The sequence below is a fragment of the Mercenaria mercenaria genome, chromosome 16 (assembly GCF_021730395.1).
Source record: "Mercenaria mercenaria strain notata chromosome 16, MADL_Memer_1, whole genome shotgun sequence".
NCBI lineage: Eukaryota > Metazoa > Mollusca > Bivalvia > Venerida > Veneridae > Mercenaria > Mercenaria mercenaria.
Genome location: NC_069376.1, coordinates 50669983 through 50690730, shown reverse-complemented (window position 1 = coordinate 50690730; position 20748 = coordinate 50669983). Strand labels below are relative to the sequence as shown.

The 20748-nt window shown below is 36.3% G+C and overlaps 1 protein-coding gene across 1 annotated transcript; it reads right to left on the bottom strand.

Annotated features, from left to right (window-relative positions):
- Positions 1–12353: 12353 nt before the first annotated feature.
- On the bottom strand, positions 12354–15666 carry LOC123541088 (carbohydrate sulfotransferase 11-like). The gene is made up of 3 exons (XM_045326468.2): positions 15524–15666; positions 14374–14531; positions 12354–13705 (listed from the first exon to the last, which is right to left on the bottom strand). Exons 1-3 carry the CDS (start codon positions 15621–15623, stop codon positions 12596–12598), a joined length of 1368 nt encoding a protein of 455 aa, XP_045182403.2. The 5' UTR covers positions 15624–15666; the 3' UTR covers positions 12354–12595.
- Between the last annotated feature and the right edge of the window lie 5082 nt (positions 15667–20748).

Genomic DNA, 20748 nt, shown 5'->3' with positions numbered 1-20748 from the left:
TTTTTAAACATAACACTTTAAATAAAGCAAAAAAAAAAAAAAAAACGCTCGGCATTTTTATTGACATACAGTAAGTTTGTTTTTTTCATATCGTAATCAATTCCTAATTTTTACAATGAACATATAGTGACTTTAGAAATAAATATCACACAATTGAAGAAATCAAATCAAGATTTTTCACTGCACATGCTCCAAATGATGCTACAAACAACAAAACATTGAAGTTTCATTGAAATATTATTTCGATTTGATACCTTTATTTTAGTTAAAACTTCGAGATTTTATCCAGGGAGTCTATGATAAAGTCCGAGTAAAATGTAATCAATACCCAAGTGAAATAAGTATCATTCCACAATGTTTTGGACATGTTAAAGTTATGAATATCCGTACCCCTAGACACTTCTTATATAAAAACCGAAAAATGATGGAGTTATTAAATGTTTTCAAAGCACACCATGAAAAAAAATCTTTCTTTTTTTTCGCTATTTTCTTCTATGATGTTTAATAAAAAGCTCGGCATTTCTTTATTCTTTAATTTATTGACATGGTTCTTTTTTCATATCATAAATAATAAATCATATAATGTGAACAAGTGATGCTGGTCAGGCTTCGCTCAGGGCACAACTAGCTCAATGCTCACATGTTCAAGAAATACAGACTGGCATCATCGCCAACCTGTCCATGTGGTGAGGGCGATCAGACTGCGGAGCATATACTTCAGAGATGTAAAAGGCATGACCAGGAGCGAGCTGCGACTTGGCCGACAGATAGCTCAATCCACCAAAAACTGTATGGAGGCATGCATGAAGCTGTATGAAGCTGCATGACATCGAGTTAAAATCGGCTGATTCTGCCAAATATTTAGGCGTAACCATTAGTAAAGACCATCATGGACCAATCATATCAATAATGTAACATCCAAAGCAAAAAATTCCCTAAGATTCCTCAAACGTAATGTCAAAACCCCAAATAAAAGAGTCAAAGAGGTTGCATATAAAACCTATGTTAGACCCCAGTTAGAGTGCTGTTCCACCATATGGCATCCATGGCAAAAATACCTAACCCATAACATTGAGCAAGTTCAAAGATCTGCAGCAAGATATGTCTATAATGACTATACAATTACACCAGTAGTGTCTCCAAAATGATAAATGAACTAAACTGGCAAACCCTAGAACAACGCCGTAAGATCAGCTCAGTTACTATGTTATACAAGATCCAACAACACCTTGTTTTTGTTGACCACAGTCGCCTAGCTTAGACCTACTAGAAACTTGAACTACTTGAGACCGTATTCAAAGACACATTATCATGCAAACTCCGTTTTCCCCAGAAGCATACGTCTATGGAACAGTCTCCCCGTGTCTTTGCAAGCTAGTCCCAGCTTAGCAGTATTTGCTGGGCAGCTACCACCCTTCTATCAGTTCTAATTCAACTTCCTGCTTTTACTTTTTAACCTGACCTGTAAAATAGTTCTTTTACTTATCCTTGAGATGCACATAATCTCTGTATTCTTATTATTTTTAACAGCTATCCCTGACAAAGCGCCTGCTAGTTATAATCGATAACGATTGTTAAGCAGTATAACATAGAGGCAGTGAGGATCTGCGGCAAACCACAAGTTTCATCGAGGCTACTGGTCTGACAGTGTAGTCGCGAACGAGAAGAAGAAGAAGAAATCATGTAATAAAGTATAATATACGAAATTTGAGCTATATTCTGTATTCTATATATATGAAGTTCCTCCGCTTAATTGTTTATCGGAGAACCCAAGATGAATTTCTCGCTCCGGAATATTGTACACTATTCTCTACCAGTAAAATCCACTCAGGATTTGGAATCACACATCCACACACGTATTCAATTCAAATATACATAGGGCTTTCTTAAAATCAGAATAACTTTTATTCTGCATATATATATGTATACACTTGTGCTCACTCCTGAATTAACTATCAGAAGGGTTTCATTCAGTCTATGCAATGTAACTAGATAAAAATCACGTAATTAGAAGTTTTACAGATATTGATTTATTTAAGTGTTAGAATCAAGCATTTTCAGTCTATTATTATGCAAGCACCGAATCCGTTCCCTTACAGTTCTAAGGTTTCTACGGAAAGATTATTGCTTTCCACTATGTCTGACACAGACGGGTGTGTACAGTCAAGTGAGCATAGGTGGTAATACTTAAATTCTCAATTTCACTGACTGGTATTTTTGAAATTTCTGACATTTTTTTGTTATATTGTGCTCTGTATGGTTTTAATGTTTTACATTCTGCTAAGAAATGTTCTCTGTTTTCTGGTTTCTCCCTACACAGTTTACATGTTGGGTCTACATCAAATTGGTTAAACTTTGCCCTATTAACTTGTAGATTATATGTCCCAGTTAATAGTCTTGCTTTAATTTCAGCCCTTTGGACAACATACAGGTTTGGTCTAATATTGTAGTATACAGCATGCGTCCTTCCAACTCTGAGAGCATGGGGACTGGTGTATCTCAAAGACGGCTTGTTACAAATCTCAGTCTTCCAGTTTTCTTTTCCACTTTAATATTTACCGCATCCCTGATCATTGACTTCCATTTCTCTTTTGTTAGTGGGGTGTGAAGGAGGTCATATACAGTTGGTAAATTGTAATAATGGAGAAGTCGTCTAGTTGTAGAGAAGACGCTAGTATCGGTTTGTTTCTTAACTGCAATTTGGCGAATTGCTATTTCATACTCTTTTTGTACAGGTTTTTATCAAAATACAGAAGACCAGAATCAATAAATTCTTGTGGATAATACTTGTAATGGGAGGAACCCCTAAAAGTGCTAGTACAGCCACTGTAGCTGTTCTGTCAGATAATGTTGTATTTGTCTGAGTAGCTTAGTTTGAAAATTTTCTAAGGTAGATTTATCTTCCATGGGTTCTGCTAATATTTTGAAGTATGATGCCCATGCTGTTGTTACCTCTTCTGGGGTGTCAATAATTGCAATCTGTTCATCGGCGTCATATCTGTTTTATTGTTTAGGAATCGTAATAACACAAACATACATATTATGATGCAGTTATTAGTAATTAGGGAATATGTATTCTTTGCATTTACTAAAAAATCCGTCATTAACTATAAAAGCGATCGAGCGTTTTGAATTTTTGTATAAAACTTGCGCATGGCATTAGCAACGTATGTATTATTTTAAATTGTCTCTAGTGTATTTTTTGGATTATGGATCAGATAGATCCAATTGACATTAGGTAACAAGTATAAACACGTAATCATTGAAATTATAGTATGTTTAGTTTGCTTCTGGAGCCTATTTTTAAACGACCAGGATAATGAACACTCGATTGTTTGTCATGACTTTTAACGAGGGAAGGGTTTACACTATGGTTCACCTGCAGTATTAGTGTAGTTTAACAGCCAGAGTCACGATTCAGACCTCTTTAATAATTACATGGTAGAGAAATGTCAATTGGTTATCTCAGAAACCATGAGAGAAAACTGTAAAATCCGTTTGAAAAAAATTGCACTGCACCATATCCTCTAGTTTTCGCACACTGTTCCTTACCATCGGACAAAAATTGTGCTTTTTTGATAATACGAACTGTGATCTGCTCAAAACCAATAGTATTAGAAAAGTATGTGGAAATATTCCTTCAAATCCGAAAAACAGCTTACAACCTGCGGTATATTAGGTAAAAAAGACTATTTTTGCAAGTCGCACTATTCCTTATCCCGTGTTTACCGGAGGATTTTCGAATCTCATGACCAGCATTCCAGACAAATTACAGTACTGTTTCCAAAGTGAAAGGTACCGGTAGATAGAGAAAACAGTGGAGCAGGTTGGTAGATATGTGTTATTGTCTAGATATCCTTGAAAAAGAAAAAAATGTAAGAAAAACTCACATTTTTAGTTTTGGCCGCCATTTTTTCCATGGTAAGGAGTAGATCGAATACCCCCCTTGATTTACTCTAGTCTTGTTTAGTGTCAGTTTCACATTTGTCTAAGAGTCTCTAGGTGGTATTCCACTTATTATTTGTTTTGTATTGCTTTCTATAGGAGCTTTCTGGTTATTTTGATGAGATTCAGAGATTTTTATTTCAGAGATTTCGAGTACAGAAATATCATTCATTCTATTTTGTTCATGGTTATGTTCATTACTTTGGTTTGTTTTTTCATAGTCTATTTGTTTGTCTTGTGAAGATTCTACATTATTTCTTTCACTTATTTCACTATCTGGTGAGCTCGAGGATTGAATTTATAAAATTTTCCTCTATGGAGGTATTCTGGATGTCAGATGTGACAAGGACAGTCAAGTCTCGGCATGATACAAAGCTGTACGGATTATCTTCTCCATGAAATCTTATCATCAATGCATCCAATTGTTCACATGGGTAGTGGAACCAGCGCTGGCATACATCGCACTGTATTCCATCAGTATCATTTGTCACAAGTTCACTGCAGTTTATACAGTTTTCATTTTGTTGATCCTGGGAATTGTTGGAGAAACTTTGTGATTATTTACTAAGAGGTTCATCTGATGTTATATTGTGGGATGGGGTCAAGTTCTGCTTGTTTGTGGATACACATCTGTCAATGAGACCTGCTATGTGCCTGCCAAGATCATTTATGTTTGGATCGCTTTGAATAACTTCCACAATGTCTGGAAAGATTTCCTCCTGAAATGTTGTTGCATTTTTTCCATTTACTAATATTGAACACTGAGTGTGTTGTATAAGTTTATTGTTAATTTTAGTCTCTTACCCTTGGAGCCTCCAACCAGTCTGTCATACGCACGTATAACATGTTCACAGAGCATTCCCAGATCATCTGTGATATTACAATGTTCAAATACGATATTATGCTTGTCACTGATCTTTTTCAGTTTATTTGGAATTATGAGATCATTTTTTAAAATCTCATAACAACCAGCACTACACTCAATTTTCAATTGCAATTGCTGTCCACTATCTTTTAGTATGATATTAATAAATGGTTTATTACAAGCGTCTCTCTTCTTTTTGAGTGATTTATCTATACTAAGGGTATAAGAACGAACGGATGTTCTATTAATTGTATTGATATCATTAATATCATTAAAATTACCATCACTTGGTATAAGGTCCCTTTTTGCAGCCATTTTGTTCTGATTTTATCTTTATTTTTTGAAGATTTAAGAAATTTAAAAGTGTGTATTTGTGTTAACCGTACAAATTACATATAGCAAGTATACCGTAAAGTTTCAGATATTTATTAAATTCTTATCAGGTCAAATCAATTTTTCTTTGTAGCATTAATTCAATGAATTTTAGGACACAAGTTTGGTAACTTTCTTTCAGCCCAAGATTACTTTATATTTCTTTTGCACTGACAAGGAATCACAGCTAGACAAACACAAGAATCTGTATTCTTCATCCTACTTAACAGTCAGCGGTAGGTTCTCCAAGATAATATTTTGTAGCTGGAATCACTATGCAGTTCTCACTTTCACATACAGGATTTTCACTAAGAGAGGGATGTTTTATATCACAGCGGCTCCCTGACTTTGTGGTACAGATATGCCGACCTTTGGATTAGGTAGTCTTAGCGTACAGTTTTGGGTCTTCAGGGTATGTTCACAAGTGTATACATATACAGGTATTTACACTATTATATACAGTTTTTCTTTGAGGCAGCTATCAAGCATGTAGTTTTTGCTTTGATTTTTTTTTTCAAAGTTCACTCCAGTATAAAATTTGTTTAAAATGATTAAAATTGATAGAAAAACACTGCAGTTCTGTAGAATATATATTAAGCCAGTTAAAACCAAGTCTAAAAACACTTTGTAACGTTATTATTAACTAGTATGTTTTTAAAAATATTACAATTCAAGATGGCGTACCAGTCACATAGACAGAAAATTTCACACAACCAGTTTTTCAACGTGTTTGCTCGTAAGTAATTCAATTTATCCGTCTCCTTTTCCCGTTACTGCTTAAACTTAAGTCACATTATCTGCTCACTACCTCTAAAACAGTTTATAAACCATAAAACATAAAACTTCATAAAATTCTAAAAGAGTTCTAAAACACGTCTTCTCCCTTCACCGCCATCACCATTATTATATATATACCGACAAATTTTACTATCATTTTTAAATGAGTGATTCAATTACACTGAAATATACACACAATAGAGTGCAAACCTACTTTATTTTCAGTTTGAATGTGACCATCTCCCCTCCTTTTCCTGACTGATTATTCACTTGTCAGCAGTAAAGAACATCATTTATATTAAACTATTCAATTCCAGTACAACAAATAGTACCGCTCGTTCTTCTCTGAATCTTACCGTTGTATATGATTATATTTATTTATGTCTGATTTTTGGTTGCGGGTTTATCCGGCTACCAAAGTTACACGTGTATTTCTGACAATCGCCGTGAGATCGCCGTTACGTCACGCATTAACATCTGTTTATCTGGTGGTTGGCAAAACAATTGTTTTTACATTGTTTATGTATGGGATCGGAATTTTTAATAACATTTTCGATTATTTTAGGATTTTAAAAATACAAAAAATTTTGAAATGCTTACGATTTTCATATTTTCCTATGCAATTATCTTTTTAAAATGAATTACCATTTTAAATGACATATGGTTTTAATAGCGGCGTAGCGTTGTTCAGACTTTTTAGAAAAACACCAAGTTAAGCATTATTAAATTTTAATCCATTTTACTTCGAAATAATAATTAAAAGTTATTAATAAATTGCTTGTTTTATAACCTTCCCACTGATCAAAAAGTTATTGATATAATTTGTGTTTTAAGAAAGTTTAAGCCGTTATACAAACATCACTGTTTACAAAAAACATGGACGCTTGGCGTCTGCCCACCCGATCTCTGTCTTATCAGTGCTAAAAATAGAAAATGCAACGGATTTGTATACAAACACGATCTCTCCTATAGGTTACATTCTACCAATTCAATTCCTTATTTATTTCATATTAACAACAAAACATTCAGACTTCATTTCCAGCACTTTTGAGCATTTCAATGATATGAAAACCACATATGGTCATTTAGTATGACATGTCTTCTTATCAAAAATAGAAAGATATTGACATGTTATGTTGTATATAAGAAAAATAATCTGTTCTGAGAAACATCAACCTCTAAAAATGCCCTCATGAAAACAGCCGTTTAGCAATTACGCGTAGGTAGACATTTTTCGCAAAGAATAAAACTTATTCCTGGAAATTCACAATGAAAATGGTCTTGATCTTTTCTCAATACAATAAGCAATAAAAATAAGCCAAAAAATTTAACTGTCACCTCCTCATGTCACTCATTATACCAGATTTCATCCATAGCATTTCTTCTTCATGCATGGAGAAATTTTGATGTAACTTAGCACAAATGTTAACAACCATGAGGCACACTTGATTTTAGAATTATGTCCCTCTGTTTTTATGGAATGATATTTAGGTAAATATTACACAATGCTTGCTGACTGTTACACTTTACTCACTGACCCTCCCATTGTGCTAAGTGGTATAGTAATCATGCATGCTGGCACCTTTAACACGCTTGTTGACAATGATACCACGCTTGTTGATAATGATACTATGCTTGCTGACAATGATACCATGCGTGCTGGAAGTTACAACTTCTTTGCTGCTTAGACCCTGATGTCTATACCATAATTTCATTTGGCAAAATGACAGTGCCGTGTAGCGTATTGGAATATTTCAACATGCCGGGACTGTATATAAGCAACATTGCACAGTTACAATGCTCACAGAAGAAAATACACGATGTGACCACACAATATGAAAGATGCAATCAGCCACTAAGCAAGTTGAAAGTAAGCATAATGCAAAGTGCAATATTGCACGTCACATTTTGATACCAGGGGGCGAATAATAATTGAATAATTGAAACAAAGGGACATAACTGATAGCAAATGGTTTAGCCAAAAGCTAATTAAAATCCGTTATAGGCCGGATATTCCCGTTACCTTTCGTGAAAACTACGAACTTGCGCCCCCTGGTATCAAAATGTGACGTGCAATGTTGCACTTTGCATTATGCTTACTTTCAACTTGCTTAGTGGCTGATTGCATCTTTCATATTGTGTGGTCACATCGTGTATTTTCTTCTGTGAGCATTGTAACTGTGCAATGTTGCTTATATACAGTTCCGGCATGTTGAAATATTCCAATACGCTACACGGCACTGTCATTTTGCCAAATGAAATTATGATATAGACATCAGGGTCTAAGCAGCAAAGAAGTTGTAACTTTCAGCACGCATGGTATCATTGTCAGAAAGCATGGTATCATTGTCAACAAGTGTGGTATCATTGTCAACAAGCGTGTTAAAGGTGCCAGCATGCATGATTACTATACCAGTAAGCACAATGGGAGTGTCGGTGAGTAAATTGTAACAGTCAGCTTGCATTGTGTAATATTTACCTAAATATCATTCCATATGTTTTACTATCTCCTTCTTCTCGTTCGCTACACTTTCAATCCAGCAGCATCGATGAAGGTGATCGTTCTCTGTAGATCCTCTGTCGTGCCGTGGAGCTTCTTGTTTTACTATAAATAGCTTATATTGTAACTTATTTATTACATGGCGTAGGGAAAAATGAGACCGGTTTTCTGTGGTACAACATGCATACTACATCCAATTTTAGGTGTATTTTGACCTTCTCTACCTGGTAAAGAGTTTTGTGGACTTATATTATATAGATTTGTTTAAATTTCCCTTTGTTTTTACTATAAATAACTTACACAATACCTTTTTGATAATCGGCCAAAAAATGCCATATGAAAACAACTGTAGGTTTTTATATATACAAATTTTAATTAAAGTGTTTTGTTATAACATATTGTATATATAGTACAACATTGTTTATACATTATTTATGGAATGATATTTAGGTAAATATTACACAATGCAAGCTGACTGTTACAATTTACTCACCGACACTCCCATTGTGCTTACTGGTATAGTAATCATGCATGCTGGCACCTTTAACACGCTTGTTGACAATGATACCACACTTGTTGACAATGATACCATGCTTTCTGACAATGATACCATGCGTGCTGAAAGTTACAACTTCTTTGCTGCTTAGACCCTGATGTCTATATCATAATTTCATTTGGCAAAATGACAGTGCAGTGTAGCGTATTGGAATATTTCAACATGCCGGAACTGTATATAAGCAACATTGCACAGTTACAATGCTCACAGAAGAAAATACACGATGTGACCACACAATATGAAAGATGCAATCAGCCACTAAGCAAGTTGAAAGTAAGCATAATGCAAAGTGCAACATTGCACGTCACATTTTGATACCAGGGGGCGCAAGTTCGTAGTTTTCACGAAAGGTAACGGGAATATCCGGCCTATAACGGATTTTAATTAGCTTTTGGCTAAACCATTTGCTATCAGTTATGTCCCTTTGTTTCAATTATTCAATTATTATTCGCCCCCTGGTATCAAAATGTGACGTGCAATATTGCACTTTGCATTATGCTTACTTTCAACTTGCTTAGTGGCTGATTGCATCTTTCATATTGTGTGGTCACATCGTGTATTTTCTTCTGTGAGCATTGTAACTGTGCAATGTTGCTTATATACAGTCCCGGCATGTTGAAATATTCCAATACGCTACACGGCACTGTCATTTTGCCAAATGAAATTATGGTATAGACATCAGGGTCTAAGCAGCAAAGAAGTTGTAACTTCCAGCACGCATGGTATCATTGTCAGCAAGCATAGTATCATTGTCAACAAGCGTGGTATCATTGTCAACAAGCGTGTTAAAGGTGCCAGCATGCATGATTACTATACCACTTAGCACAATGGGAGTGTCAGTGAGTAAAGTGTAACAGTCAGCAAGCATTGTGTAATATTTACCTAAATATCATTCCATATTATTGACAGATATCAGTTCATTGTGTTATACTGCAGTAGAGAAGATTAGGTGCCTTCCAGTAGGGGACTTTGTATTGCATGGTAATATTTCATTCACTTGTTGAATCTAGCCTTTTTTGTCTAAGCATTGCGATTTCGGTCAATAGACATCTATATGAAAGAAGATAAAAAGTAATGGAGGGTTTTTAAATATTTGTTTTCGTTCCAGGCACACCCGTCCTGTTGGTGAGAGATAACCATGTAGTAACTGTCACACAAAAAAAAAAACATATATGTTAACTTTTTCCTACGTACATGCTATATGTACCATATGTAATTCCACTATTGACATTTTGTTTAACTTGTAAGTGTGCCACATAAAATTCATGCAGTTTGTTACGAGTCTTTCACCAAATCTGATCCTTTCTAAGAAAGAAAGTGATTGCGATTTGGTGGTATAAAGAACGGTTTTACATCTTTTTCTAAAAAAATGTTACAATACACATCATGTTATGACATTGTAAGTTTTAATCATTAATTTGATGACAAACCTTTCTTGTGACATTGCGTTTTACTACACACTATAACAGCTACTCGGGAATTTTCAGAAACACTTTCAGTGTTTCCCACCCAACTAGAGGTGTACTGGTCAGGAACCCAGGCAATCCTTGCGTGTATCAGTGCTATACACTGGGCACGTTAAAGAACCAGGCTGTCTATTCGCAACGAGCTAGGCTAAGTTAGCCGGACATGCCTGTATCTGATTTCTGATCTCTCTGTCGTGGGGTGGGTGCTTTGTCTCACTCTGTCCCTCTGATCAGATCGCTCTGTGTCTGTACTAGTAGAGGATGAATTATGCGCCCTGTGTGGCTGCATTTGAACTATGTAAAGCGCCTTTGAACGTGAAATTGATCATGAAAAGGGTATGGTGGCTGATTTCTGCCATTTCGCGTTTTCGCCCCGCGACCCCGCCGAGCGAAAACACGAGAATTAGCAAGTTAAAATGGCGGGGGCGCGGGGCGAAAACTCGCTATTTAGCGCGGGCGCGGAGCGAAAACTCGCTGTTTAGCGGGGTCGTGGGGCGAGATTTAGTAACTGGTTTGTCGGGGGCGCGAGACGAAAACACGATAATTAGCGCTGCTTAAACGTCGAGTTTTCGCACCGCGCCCCGACATCCAGTTACTAAATCTCGCCCCGCGCCCCCGCTAATTATCGTGTTTTCGCTTCGCGCACCCGCTTAATAGCGAATTTTCGCCTGGCGCCCCGCCATTTTATCTTGTTAATTTTCGTGTTTTCGCTCGGCGGGGTCGCGGGGCGAAAACTCGCTATTTAGTAGAGGCACGAAGCGAAAACACGATAATCAGCGGTGTCGAGGGGCGAGATTTAGGAACTGGAATGTGCGGTGCGAAAACTCGGCGTTTAAGCAGCGCTTATTATCGTGTTTTCGCCACGCGCCCCCGACATACCAGTTACTAACTCTCGCCCCGCGACCCCGCTAATTAGCGTGTTTTCGCTCCGCGCCCCCGCTAAATAGCGAGTTTTCGCCCCGCGCCCCCGCCATTTTAACTTGTAAATTCTCGTGTTTTCGCTTGGCGGGGTCGCGGGGCGAAAACGCGAAATAGCAGAAATCAGCCACCATAAAAGGGCGCTATATAAATCTGGTATAATAATAAAATAATAAAAGTGTTTTGGTAATAATGTTGCGAATTGCGACACCAAGTAAAAGTAACCCATTCCGCACGTGTAATCTGTAGCCTAGGCATTTTCAAATAACACGTGTATATTAATGCTAAGTAGATAGCTGTAACTAAGAACAGTATAACCTCTCTTTAAAACACCTCCAAGGATATGTTCTTTCCAATTAAAAAAGTTCTTTAACCACTTATCAACAAACATATTTTAGTCTTACCAGTGTTGTTCAAGGGTTCAAGGGAGGTATAGATGTGATAAAGATTGATCTTTTGCTTGTATTTTAATGTAGGCCTACAGTTCTTCAGTTCCTTCGATATTTCACCCTGGAGCCAATGTCATAATCATACGAGTATGAAATGAAGCAAATTTACGGGTAATTACTGATTTGTGGTAATATGCAATTTTTTTTTCGTCTGTCTAGCGTAAAATATAAGAGATATATACCGGCGAACAGTGTATACCCTACTTTTTCAACCAATCGAATGCCAAATACCGGTACTTCACCATTTTGCACTATCTGTTCTTGTAGAGTGTATTATATTAGTCATCAATATAGGTGTATCTATAGAAAAGGTGAATCGAAACTTCGCTCTCTCCATTTCGGCTTCTTGGGGAGGCTGCGTTTTTGGTACGTGGCATCCCCTGTTTGATATTTGTCTTTGTTTTTTTTCTTAATATTGAATAGATCAAAATAGCTACGTATGGACAAATCACACGAAAGAAACAATAAACTTAACTTTAACGTTAAAATTATTTATTGACAGAAACTGACTAAACCAACAGCTACGGAAAGAATAGTTCTCATGCAATCAAAACAAAAAGTGTGACGGAAAAGATAAGCGTATATCATACACATTTAAAACTGAAAATGAAGTAATGCAACTCGAACATACAATAAATAACACCTGCTTGAACAATATAATAACAATAACAAACAACATTACAAAATATAGAAAAATAAATAAATTTATGAAGTTTCTTCAAAAGAATATTTTCACAAGCAATTTATCTATATATCTGGTGGACATTTCTCAAAGTATTTATTTTCGACATATTCTTCAATTTCTGGTTCACGATCATATCCAAACAAATCAAAATCTCTTCTAAAAGCCTGTATCGTCTTCTGTCGAACGTGCTCCGGAAGTGACGTAAGCGCCTGACTCATAGCCTCTTTCCGGTTACATTTCAGTTCGTCGTGATTACTGTCACTATGCGCCGTTCGTAAAGCAGTTTCAAAGTCGTCGCGTGTAATTGTTATTTTCCCAGACAAAAATGGAAATGGAATTGAATTACTGATAACACCACGGCTTTGAAGTCTTTGCCAAACTCTAAACATGGCGCAAGTAAATGAAAGTCCACATTCGGAAATTTTGTCTCTTTGGTAAAATACCCAATCAGCAGCGTCTTTTATAGCATCAAAAGCTGCATCTTCATCGAACTGTGTAAATGTTACATTTTCTTTGAGGTTCAAAGCGTTTAAAATATAAAGTGTATCTTCTTTCATTGTTTCGTATTTACCAATATAGTCATACGTTAATTTGCAAGGGTTGCAATGTTTGTAATTTGGAGAAAAATGACGATCAACGCACTTATTTCCGGACAAAATTTCATCAACCGTATGGTTCACAAACTCGGTGAATGTTATATCACATATACATCCACCAGTGAAGACTTTTCGTTGTGATTTAGCTATCACTTGACCAGTGGAATTCCAATATATTATGTTTGGGGAATAGAATTTATCTAGCCAAGCAGAGAACAAACGTGCATATGGGTCCCTCACAAACATAATACTTGTAGACATTGCCAAAACTTTTTCTATTTCTTCCCAGTTATTGTCTGACATGTCACAAAACCTTTCCTTGCTGTACTCTGCTTCGATAGTTTTGATATGGGTAGGATTGGAAACACTGCCTTCTTCCCCTAGAACGTACAGAATACGTTTCCAAAACGTACTTCCCGCCTTTTCTATGGCACAGTACATAATGTTACTTTTCTTTGAATATTTCAGGTTTTGTTTTACAGCTTTCTCATCACAATCACTGTATGTCTGCCGTTCTTTAGAGGCACTACAAGCTGTATTTAGTATATTGCTCCGCTCATAGAACCGTTTGCATATCTAAAACAACGCAAATATAATAATAATATCATTTGCTGTCTGTAAAGTAGCAAGTTCTATAAAATGCAAGACTTTGTAGTTTATTCAATATTGTAGGCTAAACGAAGGAAAAGTAGTAGAATGTAAAAAATATAATTGAGTCACACCATGAGAAAACCAACATAGTGACTTTGCGACCAGCATGGATGCAGACCAGCCTGCGCATCCGCGCAGTCTGGTCAGGATCCATGCTGTTCGCTTTCAAAGCCTATTGCAATTAGAGAAACCGTTAGCGAACAGCATGGATCCTGACCAGACTGCGCGGATGCGCAGGCCTGCATCCATGCTGGTCGCAAATGCACTATGTTGGTTTTCTCATGGTGCGGCCCATACTATGATCGAAGATAAGAAGAAAATTTATCGTTTATCAGTGAACCCTGCATAATTCCTTTTTCTGAGCGAACGAGGTATGTTAAAAACTTTTATTTCAAAAGTGACTTCAACGTATTTTTTGTAGTTTTAGCCCTTAGGAACGAAAAAGTAATTCCTCTCTTCGAATAATGATTGAAAGGTTGTCTTGGTAAATGAACCTATCCAGAGCAGCAGCCCCTTGCAGTCTTTTATAATATTCAGACTATCATACACTGGTTGCATGTATATAAGATATGATTAAGGAGAATATTGCTTACCATGTCATTTATGTCGGTGCCATTCTGAAGTGGATTTGGTCCGACAGGTGTATCAAAACTTTCCTGTTTATGTACTGTTGTGACTTGTTGGACCTCTCGTATTTGATTTGTAAAATATGTTTCTGTTAGTATACCGTTAACAAGTTCCTCATGGAATGCTGCATTGGGAAAATAATAAGATACAGAGCGTAAACTTATAAAATTCTCATGTAATATTTCAAAATAAATTGCACACCGGTTGCCATTGAAGATTCTTAATGCTAACACCTTCGTTTGGTAAATATCTCGAAATGTGATTTTCGGTATAGAAACAAATAACACAGGCCTGCTCGGGTGATATGGGAGCCTTCGAAAAAAGACGATATCCCATATCAATGTCATTGTCCTGTGTTATTTATATGTTTATCGCGTATGGGAAAAATTATCGTACAAAGTAGATGTCAATGAAATTCTCGCCATTGTAAATTAATCATTTAGTATTCGAATGCAGATATTTGCCCGTAAATTTTTAAAAGAGAAGATAAAAAAATGTTGATTATTAACGTGAAAACATTTTGTTACTAAACAGGACTCGCGGTATGTAGGACTTAGTTACCTGGGCAAATGACGTTAAGTATTGACTTCTGGTGAATAGAATATAATACAATACAATTTATCAAGATTAACTATAGTAAGCCGATACTAGTGCTGATTTTGACCATGCATTTGGAAAATATCATTGTTTTCAGTTATACCTCGGAAAGCCTTTTCACCATAAAATATATATAGAAGCGAGGTGCATGCAGTTCCCATGCAGTGCTTCACGCGATAGGTAATTTGCATGTTCCCCTGGTAAAACTGGCGAAAGTTGTACACTATAGTATATTGATAAGAAGGGAACAGCTGGGTTACGGACTGAATAAACTCGTCAGTTGTGGCTGAATGTACATCAATTTTAGTGAATTCGAACACATTAGATCATTTGTACTATGCAAATTGTTGTTTAAAGTTACTATTAAGCAATCTCCCTTCACCTTCAGTTCAAGGGTTTATATTTTTATCATATTACTTTGAAGAGCGCATTGTACTAAAATGGGTCCAAACATTTTAAATCAGTTAACGAGTGCAACTCAGGTCTTTCTTTTAAAATAGAAATATATACAAAATGTACCTCCATATTTTGCACGAATTTTCCGAAGAGTCAACACAGAATAAATGGAAGCAATAATAATTCCTACGGAACATAGAAATTTGACCATTTGTCGACGCATGTTGTAACTTAATGCATAAATTCGAAACTGTCAGAATGAATAAAAAGTGCAGACTTTTGATACGCCACAAATCTAGGCTCTCAAAACAAATCATTTGTTTTATATAGTGTATCTTTAAGAATATATTATCTGATAACGAAAATGATTTTTATTCCATTAAAACGTGTCTCTTTATTTAATGCATTGAATTTTGACTGATTTACATACAGGTTCATACAAGTTTTTACTGCTGTTACAAGTATAGTACCTTAACAAATAAACATATCGCTATAAAAATGAAAGTCCTTTGCCTTATTGCTTTATCTTTGGCAAAAACATGCCACAAGTAATAAAATTACGTTAAATGCAAAATTTAATGCAAGGATAAAATACGTATTCACTTCCCGGATAAAAATTCGGGACATTTTGTTAGATAAGATTATGTTGAATAGTAAACCTATTAATTTATTTTGATAAATGATGGTGCAATATTAACTTTTGACAGAAGAATTGTATTATGATATCTTCCTTATTGAGACACGAAATAGAAAGTCAGGAAAAAAATACAGAAAACATCTTTTCAAAAGCAAGTGTTGTAAGTAGTATTTCCGTCAGCTATTCATCGAACAAACGTAGATAACGATAAACGTCTAGATAAATTGGTTTTGGAAAGGAAGTCGGCAGTCAGTGGTATAATTTAATGGTTTAGGTCCTAGGGGACGAGGGAGCTGTTGCACATTTCGTTAACTACCATAACAGCATGTGCAAAACGTTTCCCCTCCTCAATAAGATCTTGAGACCCCATTTTCAGTATTTTTGTGCATTTCCATGATATGAAAAAAGTGGAAAACAACAGGTCGCCCAACACGACATAAACGAAAATGTTGCAGGCTCGGTTTGATTGAGCCTATTCATGGACGGTAGTGGAATTTAAGCTACCCTCTAGCCCCGGTTTGAGCAGAACTCGACATTTATACATGTTATAAAACCAGAATATAATTTAGAGACTTCCACAGATGTATTCATACGGCGGTGCACATGGAACCTTCAATGATGCAGAGAGTGCAATTTCCATGAAAACCGGCGTATGGTTCCCATATAAAAAATGGCTTTGCCCTAAACGAGAAAACAATGGGCAGAACTGAACAACCTGGCATTTAGAGAGGGGAACCCATGTATAGCCAGTTAGTATAACATGTCTCGTAACCAAAATAATCAGCTGCTATTTTACATAGTAACTTATAAGAAAAGTAATCTGAATTTTAATAAAACAACACTCTCCAAATGCTCACATGAAATTTGCTTTTTATCAATTAAGCGTACAACGACCAGTAAATTCACAATGAAAATTGTCTAGATCAATAAATAATAGATTAATAAAACTGTGCCCAAATATAACTGCCAAATCCTTCTATGTATTCTATATATTATAACATATTTCATTAACAATATGGAACAATATCTTGAACTAATTCGCATGTTAGTAGTCACTTCCTATCACAGTCCTATGACAGGTAATCATATGTGCAAAACCTCACGCCACCTATCACTGACTTAAGCGAATTTCTTTTATACACATACTTGAATGGACTCCATGATACAAACTAACCTGTCCGGAGAATATTTCAATTCCTTTACCGCCACCTTACGTTTCTTTAAGACCAATGTACGATGTTCCGTTTGGACAAACTTTTTATTTAACACTAAACCGCGATGCACGATGGTACGATGACGAAAACGCGCTTGCGCGATGGCTCGATGATAAAACAACGATGGTACGATGGTAAAAACGCGATGGCACGATGATGAAATCGCGATGGTACAATGATGAAATGTCGATGTAATATCGCGTTTTCATCATCGTACCATTGCGTTTTCACCATCGCACCATCGTGCCATCGCGTTTTCATCATTGTACCATCGTGCCATCGCGTTGCGTTTTCACCATCGTGCCATCGCGTTATCACCATCGTACCGTAGCATTTTCACCATCGTGCCATCGCATTATCACTATCGTACCGTCGCGTTTTCACCATCGTACCATCGCGTTTTCACCATCGTACCATCGTGGTTTCACCATCGTACCGTCGCGTTTTCACCATCGTACCATCGCGTTTTCACCAACATACCATGGCCTTCCTGTTAGAAATGCGTACTTGTATTTTTGTCAACAATAGATGAATGTATCTCAATGTGCATTTTGTGAGAAGAAATTTACCATTAGGTTCTGCTGTATTGCAAAATGTTTTACAAAATGTTCAGTGCTTAGTTCATTAAAACTGTAAAATCTTCAAGGTCACGTCCTTTGTATACTATGTATGCATGAAAGTAAACAAAAAGCTGGGTGTAATAGTCACATGACGTTATTTAAACTCAGCTTATTCTTGCTAGGATATAGAAGGTACATAGTGCAATGTGAAAATGAGAGTGTATCAAGCCTGTATTTTACTGACACATATATGTACCACTGCGCATGACCACCGGAAGGCGATTGTAAGATGGTGAAAAGCGATGGTACGATGGTGATAATGCAATGGTACGATGGTGAAAACGCGATGACACGATGGTGTAAACACGATGGTTCGATGGTGAAAACGCGATGGTACGATGATGAAAACGCTATGGCACGATAATTAAAACGCGATGGTACGATGATACGATGGTGGAAACGCGATGGTACGATGATGAAAACGCGATTTTTCATCTACATTTCACCATCGCATTATCGCGATTTCATTATCGTGTCATCGCGTTTTCGCCATCGTACCATTGTTGTTTCATCATCGTGCCATCGCACCATCGCGTTTTCGTCATCGTACCATCGTACATCGCGGTTTAGGATTCAATTAAAAGTCCCGATTGTCCAAACGGAACACCGTACTAATGTTGTGATAGATAGAAGTACAATCTATAAGCATTTCATTTGGAAGAATAGAACGTAACCAAGAAAAATTAAAACTGGCTCGGTTTGAATGCGACTGTTTATGAGAGGTAATGAAATGTCCACACACACGCACAGAGTAACTCAACTGCTAGCAATGCAAAGAAGTCTTTAATTTTGAACTGGAAATAAAATTAGGGAAAAGGGTTTCCAGGTGTCAAAATGGAAACTTAACTATCGTGTCGTCAGTCCAGAAAAGTAAACATAAAGTGCTTATTTCTTACAGAACATCGATGTTAAATCTATCAATTTATGATATTATTGTAGGCCTATGCACGATCATGATAAGTATATGACAAGACAGATGACTTCAATTTTGAAAGTGTCGCTTTCACTCAACTTGATCGAGATGTACTCCGTGTCGCATCTTGTGGGGTTTACATTTCACTGCTGATAAGATTTGCCAGAGCTTGTCATGTAGAAGACTTATGTTCCTTATACTGCTATAAGTTTTTTCAGCAGGTCTGCTGTTATCACTTACTTCTTTTGCTGAATGTTATCGTCGTAATTCGGAATTAGCGATAAAGTTCAAAAGTAAAGTAGAGACTTTTGTGACAAGGCATTTCACAACCTGATTTTTATGTAGATTTGACATATAAACTTTGTACAAATCCCGGGCGTGGCCATTTTCGGCTAGTATATTTTAAAATCATCAAACGTTTCATTGCAAGTGGCTGAGACACTATTTAACAGATATTTAACAGTTGGTCTTTGATTGTGCGATCACGGGACAGGCAGGGGACTCCACGGTTGCTAGCATATAAAACCCTTGGTTTGATATTTGTCCCCTTCCTGCTTCCTATTGTCCTCAAAGGTGCTTTCTGTGGTGATGCTGCTTCTGCAAAGTCATGGAGAACATAATTGAGCCGCACTATGAGAAAACCAGCATTTGCGACCAGCATCCGCGCAGTTTGGTCAGGATCCATGCTGTTCGCTAACGGTTTTTTCTAATTGCAATAGGCTTTGAAAGCGAACAGCATGGGTCCTGACCAGATTGCGCGGAAGCCCAGGCTGGTCTAGATCCATGCTGTTCGCAAATGCACTATGTTGGTTTTCTCATGGTGCGGCTCAATTATGTTTAATTTACGATTAATGGGGGTTTTATTTATGTACATTTACATGATCATATTTTTGTGTTTTGCAATGTGTTCCTGTGGTTACTATTCCCTATGTAACTCATTCATCTGGCGTAATTTTATTTACACTGTCTTGGTATATACGAACATTGCGTGGGTCAAAGAGTGAGGGTTGGCGTCAGTAAACTAGTTTAAACACCCCAGCGGTGTTTCTGCCACTAAACGTTTCTTCTCCATGTACGCTTGTGTCTGTTTCTTACTTACTTCTATGTTATTCTTATATTCGTTTGTATTCATTTGTACATGTACTCAGTCAGTGTGTACGAATATACAGTTTCACATGTCCATATTTCCACGTGAAGTGCTGTTTGGACGGCTGCTTTCTTTGAATGTGGCTTTTACTATTGGACTTTTGTCCCTGAATTTTCGGTAACATCACAAGACAAATTATGACATCACAGTGTTAATTCAAACAATATTATTCCATTACCTTTTATCTTTTTATCTAGATATGCACTTAACTGAAAAGAAAACATATAACTAGTTCAAAAATGTTTTTTAAAATGCCTATGCCTTTACTGTTACAGATATGTAAAGTGTAATTTGCCTTTACACCAAAGAAGTTCACTTGCAAAATTTAGTTACGGTGTAGCACCAATTCGACTAAAAACTGGTTGATATGAGAATATTGATATTAATTGTAGAAATTGTGTGTGTGTGTATGTGTGTGTGTGTGTGGAGGATAAAATACATGTGTTATCAAAATGCCCTCTACGAGAAGAGGGTTTTAAATAAATTTATGAAATAAACAATATTATGATACATTGTCTGATCAAGATAAAATTGTATATATGTTATGTAGCGAAAACCTGCTTTCAAAATTTATATCATAGACGCTTCTTACTCTATAACAAGTAATGAGAAATTTTATAATGATAGAAAACCATTTGTAATTTTTGCTGGATTTTTGTTTCTATTTAGTTTTTTATGGTAGTCCCATGTTTAAAAAATAATAAACTATTTGTTGAGTAGATCTGTCTAATAAAATCTGTAAAACGATCAGTTGGAAGCAAAGAATGCAACCAAGAAGAATAATAGCAGACTCGTTTTAAAACTTAGTACAAGAATA

Bases quoted from the DNA above. Each gene is read 5' to 3' on its own strand.
- LOC123541088 (XM_045326468.2), bottom strand. From the start codon at position 15,623: ATGCGTCGACAAATGGTCAAATTTCTATGTTCCGTAGGAATTATTATT. The intron at 14,532-15,523 runs GTACATTTTGTA...TTCCCAATGCAG, and splicing joins AATTCGTGCAAAATATGGAG to CATTCCATGAGGAACTTGTT. The intron at 13,706-14,373 runs GTAAGCAATATT...GCGTTGTTTTAG, and splicing joins GCACCGACATAAATGACATG to ATATGCAAACGGTTCTATGA.